Source organism: Acanthopagrus latus, chromosome 22, assembly GCF_904848185.1.
Source record: "Acanthopagrus latus isolate v.2019 chromosome 22, fAcaLat1.1, whole genome shotgun sequence".
Taxonomy (NCBI): domain Eukaryota; kingdom Metazoa; phylum Chordata; class Actinopteri; order Spariformes; family Sparidae; genus Acanthopagrus; species Acanthopagrus latus.
Window position 1 is genome coordinate 12520487 of NC_051060.1, and position 12076 is coordinate 12532562.

A 12076-nucleotide genomic window follows, 5' to 3' on the forward strand; every position below is an offset into this window, starting at 1 on the left:
ATACTCATGGAACACACACACACACACACACACACACACACACACACACACACACACACACACACACACACACACACACACGGAGTACTGTAATAAACAATAGTCTGACTCAGCCATTGACTGTGGGCTGCAGCTGCGTATGAAAAACACTTATTCAGTTGGAATTTTCTTGAGGAGTCATCAAGTTTTTGCAGCAAAAATACTAGACATTAGGCAACATTACTGACTGCTGTGACGACTCCATGTCGAGCCGAGTATCAATATTGGAAGTTAAAGTAGAAAGTTTGCTCTTGAGCTGAAGCCATCCCAGAGTTATAGAGCACTTTTAAAATAATAACTCCGACAGACACAGGTAGATGGACCTGTAGAGGCAGGGAGTGAGTCACTGCATCGTGCCATTTCACATCCTTTAACAGGTTTAATGGAATTGTACACGTGTGTTCAGATGCAGATTTCTTCTATCTTCTCGATCTTGAGCAGTCACTGTTGACAATCTTGATAAGGCTGATTGGGAAATGGCATTTCAACACCAAGCCGTCCTCTTACTTTTGTTTTTTCTTACCCTTATGACAAAGGGGAAAAAAAAAGGAGCGGATGAGAGGAGGACTCTGCAGAGGGAGGTTATGAGCAGCTCTATAAATGGAGGAGATGTTGATTGTAACTGTGTCTGGATACATAAAATATACCCATCCGGGTCGTTGCTGCTATCTGGAGCCAGTCAATGTATACAAACTATAAATTACCCTCTCCTTCACTTTCTTTCTTTCCTTTTTTCTTTCCTTCTTTCTTTCTTTCTTTCTTTCTTTCTTTCTTTCTTTCTTTCTTTCTTTCTTTCTTTCTGCACTTCCAGAGAGCGACGTGCCTCAGCTCACGGAGTTACATTAATGTGCTTATCGGGGGAGAGGGTGTGCATATTTATCATGATTCATCCACTCATCCATTTTCAACTGTTTGTCGGCTGAGCCAGATGAAAGAGAAGATGCTCATTTTGTCCTTGTTTTGAATTGAGTTTTTTGTCTTTATTCTGTCATTTTTAAAAATTTGATTAGACAAAAGTATAATAAAACAGTGTGCCTATGCAAATTACATTCATTTAAGTTACATATTTTCATGCCTATAAATGACTTTTTAACATGTAACCATTCTGGAGAGCGGCAACTCTTAGTTTCTATAACATTTATTTTATTTGTTTATTTTGTTGCATTATTTACAGTGTCTTTCCTGATTGTTTTTTCTTATTCTTCCTGAGGCTTTTGTTTTTCTTACTGTGGGCCTAAATGTAAAAGCAAACGAGAACCATAACGTGGACAATAAATATTATTTTTGAACATATTAATAAACCTACAAGAAATAACTGACTGATTCCTAGTGAACAAATAACTTGGTAATTTAATTATGAGAATAATAATAATATGAGAATAATAATAATAATAATAATAATAATAATAATAATAATAATACGATTTTTCAAAGTAAGAAACATTTTATTTACAATATTTTCAGTGCAAATTATTATTAACAAAATAGCACAACTATATCCTGACCAAAACAATAATAATAATAATACATGAACACGTGAAAACGAGTGGTTCATAACCTAGAATTAAAATTCACAACCGCACATTTCCTCCAGATGAGAAAAAAACATGACGCACACAAAGCTCTTGAGAGGAAAACGACAGTAAGGAGACGCCGGAGGCAGCCGAAAGTCATATTTCTACATTTTATAAAGCCTATAAATGTATTATTACAAAGGAGCAGGAGAACTGAGGAGAAATGTAATAAAATGCACAAATTCAAAGGGACCTCTTCACCTCGTGTCCGGGCTAAGAAAATAAAACTGCTGCTCCAATTGTTCCCAGGAATTAGACGGGGCCTGACTTCGCAGCCACTCCACATGCGTTTTCACACCCCTGTCGTTTTCCTGTCAAAAATCATTACAACTCGTCGCTCGGAGTTCATCGCCAGCCTTCATATGAGTATCTGTGAGGAGGCCGGCGTGTCCGGGCCCGTGGCCGCCGCCTGCGCGCCGCTCGCCGGCCCGCTCCCGCTCATGATCACGCTGGTTTTGTTGAGCTCAGAAAGCTCCAGTTGTCCGTCAGAGTTTTCCTCCTGGGCCTCGTCGGATTCGCACTCGCTCCTGCCCTCGCTCTCGCACTCGGACTCCGCCGGCTCTTTGGGCTCCCCGCTGCCGGGCTCACACGCGCTCTTGTCCGGCTGCTCGCCCTTCTCCTTGTCCTTCTGAGCCTGGGCCTCTTTGGAGTGTCTCCACTTCATGCGTCTGTTCTGGAACCACACTTTCACCTGAAGAGACACACATGCAAACACCGCTTACTGCACCTGTTCTGTGTGTTACTCAGCTGCAGCCTTTGTGCACAGCCCCTTTATTTAATTTACCCAAGATATTCCCTTAAAGTTCCAGGTATCACTTCGTAAATCATTCTTTGAATTTTTTGGATACAATGCCTCCAAAACTGTATTTTTTTTCCTTCAAATTACGCTTTTCTCACCCTTGTGACAAAGAAAAATATTAAATAGTATCGCACCTCACACATATTCTAAGGCTAACAAAAGCTAAAAAATATTTAATTTAACCTGTATTTACTCTCACTGAGGTGGGAGACCTGTTGCAAGGGACACCTGGGCATTAAAAGTGTAAATGAAGTGCACAACTTTACCAAACCCTATCAGATGACAGAGATATGAATAATATCAATTAATGAAATAAGATCATTGTCATTAATGTTGACATTTTGCTCTGATATTTGCAATGCAATGATGCAATGATGCAATGATGCAAGGTGCGGTGTGATGAAATGTAAACAAGTGGGTGCTGTTGCTCAGGATGTGGTGAGACATGTCATTCACTTGGAGGCGTCTCAGCCAGTCAGGTTGCGTTGGCGTGCAGTGACCGTGACTCTTGGCCACTTCAGTTAAAGGTCATTGGTGTCTTTTGTCAATTATATCTAAGTTTAAAGCTCCAGTTTGTACGACGGTGGATTTTTGAGACTCGTTCCCTGCTCTGGTGTTGCAGGCTGCGTCGGCCTTTATCACATCGTGTCAGTGCCTGACAGGTCAGATGTGAACTTTGAACAAAAAGTTCTTGTCCCAAACGATTATGTGCAAAGAGTGCAGGGTGCAAACGTGAGTGTTTCTTGTGAAAATCAGAGAACTGCTTGATTAAAATAATCCCTTCAGGCCTACTTTTGTCATTTTACACCGTCAAATATGGACGCACACATTTTCCTCTCATATCTTTCCATTAGCTTGTCGGGGCCTGAGCTTCTGCTGAGGTCAGAGAGGTCATCGTTCACATATGTTTTTGGGGGGAATCAAAGGTTGAGGTTCACTTTACTTCAGTTTCAAACACTTCAAGAAGCCGAAAGAGTCAAGAAGGCAACTTTTAGATCAGGAACAGGGCGATCTGCACACAGATCCATCTGTATAGTGTTCTGATTCTATTTTAACTTATTTTTGAGTCTATTTTTTTATTTTATTGCTTTAAGGACATTTCTACCCTCGCACTGCTAGCTTTTTTTCTTCTTCTTACTATTGAATTATATAGGCGTGCTTTTATCTTATCTTTAGGGAAATTAAGAAAATAAAGGCCTGATTTAGACACACAAAAAAAATAAATAAGAAGAATTATCAAAAACGTCTATGGCACAATTGAAATAATAGAAAAAAAAAACTGGACGTCATTTCTGGGTACAAACTTTCTAAATGTTGCTCAGAGGGGGGCAGGAGGGGGCTCCTGACTGCAGCAGTTTTTCTGGTTACGGCCCTGTTGATTTATCGTTCTAATGTAGATTTGGATCCCTACAACAACTGGTCCTCCTGGGGTCCAGATGTGAAGAAACTATGAGTAAACAACAGATTCACAGTCGACAAAATAGTTGTATAAAGAGATTACTCAGCCAAAAAATATTAAAGTGGAGGAAAAATGGTAATATTTAATAATCTAAGTGTATTTTGATATAGACCTATTTATTTTTCAGGCCTGTCCTCATGAATTACGTCTTTATGCGCTCCTTGAAATGATAAAGAATAAGGTGTTGTGTCTTACCTGCGCGTCCGTCAGCCCGAGCATCGCAGCCAGCTGCTTCCGGTCCGGCTTGGTGACGTACTTCTGGATCTCGAACCTCTTCTCCAGGCCTTTCCTCTGCAGGTTGGAGAACACCGCCCTCGACCACGACCTTTTCCTCTTGTACGTCTGCGGCATCGTGTCCTTGGTGAGGACGGCGTATGGCCCTGAAAGACACGGAGGGAGGGAGGGAGAAGACGCGAGGTTAGAGAGGAACAGAAACCGGAGAGAGGACTCAACGGCAGGTGTCACAGAGCCGGACTGGGCCCAGCTTCCTGTCTGTTCCACACAGTCCTACATGTGGTGTCTACCTGGGAAGGTGTCCTGAAACTGATGCTGGCCTGTTTGCCTGCCGCTGCTGCTGCTGCCTAGTGAACTCATCATGGAGGACGCGTCGCTCATCCCGGGGTCTATGGAGGAGAAGTACTGGCTGGCCGGAGGCTGAACGGGGAGGTGGATGCCTGACTGACGGTTCGAGCTAACGATGGACGTGAGATCTGTCACAGAGCGAGAGATGAGGAGTTATCGCACCGACACAAGAACCTGCGTCTTTGCGCACACTTGCAGCTGATCCTGACCTCTGACCTCTCTGGTTTTCGGGGGTTAAAAGAGGGGGGGGAGCAGATTCCCCCCCTACACACACACAGGGCTTCTTAAAGGGAACATTGACAGGCTGTCTGCGCTCAAACTGCTGGATGACTCACTGAACACGCTCAGCTGGCTGCTTTCAGTTCCTAAAGTTTGTCATTTTTACGTTTTCTATTACAAAACAGCGCTTTAAGGCCACAAACACACCACTATCTGCTGATGTCTTTGACAGGAAGCATACATGTTTTTTGTTTTTTTAATTTCATTATATTTTTCAGAAATGTAATAAAATCTCTCCTCTCACCTCTTAATGACGACTTTTCTCTGCCCTTTGGATCGAACTCTGTCGACAATATCCGATCAATTCCGAATTTGAGGTCTTTGCTTGAAGGCGGGGGAGCTTGCTGGGAGTTAAAAGCAGTCCTGGAGGAGACTGATGTGAGCTGTAGTCCGTGTCTGTGGTGGTAGGGGGACGCCGGGCTCACCCTGGCGCCGTACACCGACTGCTCTGGCGCGACAGGGGAGGGGCGCAGCGGCGAGCCGCCGGAGTGGCCCTGCTGCGCACGGTGGTGGTGGTGCTGGTGTCCCATGTGCACCATGAGGGCCGACGACCCCTGGATGTTCTCCGCATCTCCAGCCTGCAAAATATCTGCGATGCAAAACGAGGGTTTCTTCATGGTATCCACAGCGAAGCCCCCTGCGCAGTACGCGGACCAGAGGCTGAAGTTTGACGCGTAAAACGGGTTGAGCCCGGCTGTGTACATCCCGCAGCCTCTTAAAGCGTCTTTCTGAGAAAAAGGGTTTACACTGACAGGCATGCAGGAGAGGTGGGGGGAAGGAAAAAAACTGGGAGAGCGTTTTAGCTGCGATAGATGACCGTCCTCTTTGTGTCAGAGCCAAAATCGCTCTCCCAACTCTGAAATCCAAACCCTGCAGCTCCACTCCGAAGTTCCTCCGCCAACACTGATTGGTCGCTCCCCGAGCCAATGGACGCTGTGCTCCCGCTCACATCACGCCCTTTGTAAATGAGGATGGTGTGTTACGCGCTCACGCACACGCACGCCCATTCGTAGATGATGACCGGGACACTTCGGAGCAAATTTGAGCCCGAGATGATGGACCGATGGCTTGAGGGGAACCTCCACCCATCAAGAAAAACATTACAGCCTTTAACTCTCGCGTTAATTTGGATGTTTCAGAGTGGGAATAAATTACACCTCGTGCAGGAAAAGCTCTTTAAATCTGTCAGTTTTCACCATGCTCTGCAAAAAAAGAAAGAAAATAAAAAGATTAATAACTGTTAAAAGGGCACTATGTAGTTTATAAAGTCATAATCGTTGTAATAAAACTCACTTATTTTTCCATAATTGAATAAACAAGCTGTTCTCAGAGGAAAATGAGGTCCCAGAACTCTGTTTGAACCTATCAAGGTGGCAGGGTCCGCCACATATAAACAAAGTAAAACAAGTATGAAAACTGTGTTGTCCTTTAAGGACAGTTTGCTTATTCAGTTTACTCAGTCATGAAAACAAAGAGAGTTTGTTTATTAAGTTTGTTTAGGCATAAAAAAAATCTGTGTAATTTCTTCTTTGCATCTACTCAGAGGACTAGATGTTGTGGGATCAGAACGAACAATAAAACAATAAATCAACAGGACCAGGATGTTACAAACACTACTGAGGTCATGAGCCCCCTTGTCCCAATTAGAAATAAATAAATAAATCAAAAATGCGTTTTTTTAATTTTAAATTCATCAAATCAGCTTTTTATATATTCATTATTACCTACATGTCGACTTCCACCCTCCTCTAACTCATCTACCTACCTTTTGTGACATTAAAGGGGCACCATGTAACTCTGCACAAGGAATTCATAATTTCAAATATTCACAATACTAATGAGGTAATGATAAAATTCAGGAATATAAATGTCTTCCATAACTGAATAAGCAAGCTGCTCTCAGTGGAAAATAAGGTCCCCAGAACACTGTTTGATGCTAGAAATGTGTCAGGGTCCGCCACATATAAACAAAGTCAAACCATATAAAAGTGTGTTGTCCTTTAAGGTCCGTTTGTTTATTCAGTCATGGAAGCAAAGAGAGTTTGTTTATTTAATTTACATTTACACGAAAAAGAAAAAAAAAACAACAACCACATATTGCACCTTTAAAATCGGGCGTGCAGTCCCACAGCCCCTCGCCCAGGAGCGCCTCTATTAGCTCCGTCTCATCCTGTTTTTGATGGGCTGCGATTCGTGTTAAATGAGCGGATATTCCTGCTAGATTCGCCCCCGAAATAGAACCAGCTTTAGTATTTTAGGATACAGCAGAAATCCTTATTTCTTCCGGAGCGGAGGGGGGGAGACTTTATAATGACTGTTAGAACTTCCCTTGTTCAATATTTGTGCAACTTTATCTCGACCTGCAAGTTGCACGGTGACGCAAATCCGTCCCCACGCTCATAATAAACAGAGGAAACCTATTCCCCTCCGCAACCAAAACACAATTAACTTCAGAGACGATACTTCATCCGCACCCCCAGGATTCACACGTTGGGTCCTGGCCAGTAACATTTTACAGTTTAGGATTTCACTTGTTAGAAAAGAAAAAACAAAACAAAACAAAACAAAAAAAAAACACGACATTATTTTTTTTCCCTCGCAACAATATTAGTTTTATTGGCTTGATTGACCTAAAATATATATTTTTTTATTTGTTTATGTCTGCGGTAATATTTGCAGGTTTGTTATCACACACTTTCGTTCACTCTCAATTAAACCGAGCTGTCTCCGTGTGTGTCGTGCCTTCGTGCTGTCGGTGTGTGTTCGCATGTGTGTCCTCTCTCATGTGTTGGAACAATGGGCCTCTGAAGCCCCGCGCCTCCATTTACTCTTGATTCATGCGGCCGGAAGGGCCGATGACCCTGACTGCCTCCTATCATGCTGTTTTCGAGTGACACTTTTCCGGGTTAAAATTAGAAACGAGATTTTTTTTTTCTTTTTTTTTTTTTTTTGTGTGTAACGTTTGCCCTCCATCACGCAGTCAAAACAATCCAGGGAAGAGGATGTGGCAGACGCTGCACGCCTCGAGTTATTTCAGGTGCTGATGAGCTCCTCAGGCCTCAGATCAGCCTTTAAAACTCAGGCTCCTGAGCTGCAGGCACAGGAGGGCTGGATAAATTTAGCCTCAGGTTCTTACTTTTTAGTGGAAGATATGCATCCGTCATTCTGAAGAGCATTTTTTCTGTTGCCTTGTAGGATTTTTTTATTTTTTTTTAAAGGACGCCTTGTTCAAATAATGAAACATTTCTAATAAAATGAGTTACTGTAGAAGTGACAGGAGGCACCGGGAGCCAAATAGGGTGGGGCTCCAGGGCTTCAAGATAAGATCTCAATATTGTTATATACACAATGTATATTTAGATGTTTTCACATCTCTTCAGAAACACTTCGTAAATGTTACAAATCAAATATCAAGACTTTTTTTAAAACCAAAAATCTCAATAATAAGAGCATGATTATTACTCACTTTATGGGTGATCAAATAAAGATTCATCTTGTTCTTGTTCTTCTTTTTTCTTCTGGTGGGGACCTCAGGGCTTACAGTTAAAAAAAAAAAAAAAGAGCAATCAAAAAAAAAAGTTTTTTAACACCGGGATTGAGACAGTAATGGAATGATGGGATTGTCTCAGGTTAGAGTTAATGATTATGACAGGGAAAAAAAATGTATGACGGCGTATCAGAATTCATTTAATCTCATTTGTTGGTTAGCACTTCCTGGCTCGCGATACTGGAAATTCTTACTTTGACACAATACCTTGAAAAATGACGACGCTTTATACTGAAAAACTTAAACAGCATCGAGGGCAAAACATTTTACATTCTTATTAAAAGAAAAATCTAACAAGGCTTGTGTGTTGAAGGAGCACTCTGTAGTTGTGTGAAAAAAAAATAATGAGAAGTTTTTCTTTGTTTATATGTGGCGGACCCTGCCACCTTTCCAGCGTCAAACAGTGCGCTGGGACCTTATTTTCCTCTGAGAACAGCTTGTTTATTCAGTTATGGGAGAAATAAACATTTCTGAGTTTGCATTATTACATCGTTGATATTGTAAATATATGTATAAAAAAAAAATCTTCTCTAAAACTACATAGTGCTCCTTTAAGCAAAACAACATTAAGGTGAATTATTTCTGTCCATAGTCAAAAGAGCGAGAGGAGGCGGGCCTGTGTGGATCCTGCAGCAGTGTGAGTTTCAGCCGGCTGTTGGAGAGAACGGAGCGAGAAAGCAAAGCTCGTACAGGCGTATGGATACTGTGCAGATATGTTTCAGATATGTTTGACATTTGGTATTCATGTCCACAGTGTCACAAGTATAAATGACACAAGAACAAGTGGAACCGTTCAGAGGATGACATCCACGCTCGTGATACCATCATATCCAGAAATCTAAGACGATATCTGGTCTCGTACCACAATCAGCTGGACGTGTTCGATACACGGCAAAATGTTCGTAAGACTGAACGGGACTTTTAAGGCAGCAGAGGAGCGCAAACATCTGCAAACCTCTGTCAGAAAGATATTTTCATTTTACTACAGTGTCCCTGAGGAGAGAAAAGAGGAAAGAAACGATACGAACACACACACACGCAAACACACACACACACACACACACACACACACACACACACACACACACACACACACAGGATTTTAACTTAATCCTATCACAAATGGAACAAACATTTTAAGGTTTCTTGCTGTAAAGCTGCAGATTTTCTCTCCTTCATAAATTACATTAAAATGTATTGTAAAAGTATTACAGAACTGTAACATCCAGAGCACAGAGCAGTCACTTCATCATGAAATGTATTTTTGTACTTACTGCTGAGTATTCAAATCTTCTCGACGCTGCTATCTTGACTCTGGTCTCACTTGTAAAAGAGATTTGAATCTCAATGTGACTTCCTTCTTAAATAAAGGTTATATACTGTAAATACCCCAGCAGTTTGCAAAATAGAGCTGAAGTTTAATCCGCATGATTTGTGTAAACGTGCACGAACTGTCCTCGCGTCCTCGCACACGAGGCTTAAGGGTTTACATTTACATTTATATTTCCATACGACCAAACTCGCAATCTTTCCCCAACCCTCTTCAAAGTAAAAACCTATAGATTACATTTCTGGACTGGTTAAAACACAGAGAATATATTTTCCTAACCTTAACCAGAGTGCTTCTGTTGCGCGAAGCAAACGCAGACCGGATGTGAACTCTGGACTCTCACTCGGTGCAGAGAGCCGAGAAAACACGATAACATTTGTGTGAAAAAGCAACGAATCCTGATTATATTCCTGCCGTGACACACAAGTCGGAGGAGAGGAGGAATGCGAGCTGAGAGTTTCTCCAGCTCTGACACTCGATCTCGTTCTCAGTGGAGCCTGCAGACGCGTGGAGGATGCAGGAGGTAACTGTGCTCATGAAAACATCAGAATTTGTGCCACTGAGTACAGACATCGCATTGTTTTATGATTGTTTTATTGTTGAATAATTACCCTTCCCTTGGTTTTATATGATTCGTGCGTGCATGTTTTAAATCATCCTCCACTTGATTTTTATGCGTGCTCTTCAGAGGAGAGTGTGTTTTTCCTCTGCACGTAAGAATAAACCTGACATCACGGCTGCAGACCGTACAAGTTCAGGTCTGAAACAAAAAGAAAAAAAACACACACACACACACACATTTTATCCACAAATCACCTGTAAAAGCTGAAATATGACTTTTTCAGCCGGAGCCCTGCTGGATACCATTATTCACCTTTATTTCTCTTTTCCAGCCGCGTCCTCTGCGGAGCTGTATAACTGATGGCAGGTGGGATTACAGCCAGTGCCAGCGACTCCTGTCTCTGTTTAAAGGACCGTGAGCTCTCCACACCACCATCTGTCTTCAGCGACGGAGGACTCACAGTTAGCCTCACTCTCTTCGTCCGGAGTAGTTTGGAAAACAGAATATTGATCCTGACATTATAAATTTTTAATCGGCTCATAGTACCAGCATTTTACGAATCTGTCTTTCCAACTGTTGCTGTCCCACAAGAACCTTCGTGCACTTCAGTTCTGTAGTGGAACGTCAGTTTATTTGACGAATGAAGCAACTTTTCAGAAACCCCTCAAACAACAAAACAAAGAAAAGGTATGAATTGCATTTGTGATTCCACATTGAGATTATTTAGATGAACTTACATTTTATGTAAAATTATTAAAGTTTTTTGCAGTAAAGCAAATCAAACAAACAAATGTAGCTGAAATTTACCATTTAATCATCACACGACCCCTCAGATTTATGTTGTGACCACGGTTGGGTAGTTACACTGAAGGTGCCTGTATTTGGGACTAAATCATCAGATTGCAAAAAAAAACAAGCAGTGTTGTAAAAAAGTCTTACTCAAGTAAAAATAAAGATAATGTGTTCGAATATTACTTTCGCAAAGGATACAGTCACCCATACCAATGGTGCTTGAGTAAAAGTCTTAAAGTATCTGATGTTAGATGTACTTGAGTCTCAAAAGTACGAGTTAAAGTAAATTATGCACGTCATTAAATGTATTTACTGTGTATGCTATCATCCACTGATTATGGGCCTAGTAGATTTGGCTCTGATGTATTACGTGATCTGCAAAGCAATAAGTGACAAAAGTTAGCACATAAATGTGAAGTTGTAAAAAACTACAATATTTGCCTCCAAAATGTGGCAAAGTGGAAGCAGAAAGTATCAGAAAATGGAAGTAAAGTACAAATACCTTAAAATGGCACAGTTGATAATCAGTTGACCCATGGTATACAGTATAGCATAGATATATGTAGTAATGCATAATGTACTTTTACATTGTACTTATGATATCTAAGTTCATTTAAGAGCCAATGCTTCAGGACTTTTTACTCTACTAGTCAGATGGACGACTTCAACTTTTAAGTCATATTTAAAGTCTTTTCAGTCTTTCAGTTCCTGGAGGGTCCTCACACCTGAGTTGGGACAACTGCATTACACTACCCACAGTAACTGTATAGAGTAGCTCCTCCTCAACAAGCTGCAACAGCGAAATGCTGCTTATGCACCACTGAATCAATATAAATGATCTGTTAATGTCATATGTATCAGTATATCAGTCATTTCTCTGTGGAACAAATACTTTTATTCTGATAGCTCTCAGTGCATTTGGTTCATAACAATGCACATCAAATCAACTGTTTATTGGAGACTAACATACGTGCGACCATTTGCGTTGTGAAGGAGATGTGATTCATTCAGAACGAACAGCTCCCTCGCTGTTAAAACATGATCAAAAATGACTAACTGACTGAAACTGATTTGTTGTCTGATCATCTCTGAGGAGGCAGCAGCTCTTCTTCA

At 41.5% G+C, this 12076-nt stretch overlaps 1 protein-coding gene across 2 annotated transcripts; it reads right to left on the bottom strand.

Moving 5' to 3' along the window:
• Positions 1-1161: 1161 nt before the first annotated feature.
• On the bottom strand, positions 1162-5840 carry hlx1 (H2.0-like homeo box 1 (Drosophila)). 2 transcript variants are annotated; one of them, XM_037087502.1, is made up of 4 exons: positions 4977-5836; positions 4396-4581; positions 4067-4251; positions 1162-2304 (listed from the first exon to the last, which is right to left on the bottom strand). In XM_037087502.1, exons 1-4 carry the CDS (start codon positions 5488-5490, stop codon positions 1972-1974), a joined length of 1218 nt encoding a protein of 405 aa, XP_036943397.1. In that variant the 5' UTR covers positions 5491-5836; the 3' UTR covers positions 1162-1971. The 2 variants fall into 2 exon arrangements, with proteins under 2 accessions (XP_036943397.1, XP_036943398.1); XM_037087503.1 differs by lacking the exon at positions 4396-4581 and having other exon boundaries at positions 4977-5840.
• Positions 5841-12076: the final 6236 nt, after the last annotated feature.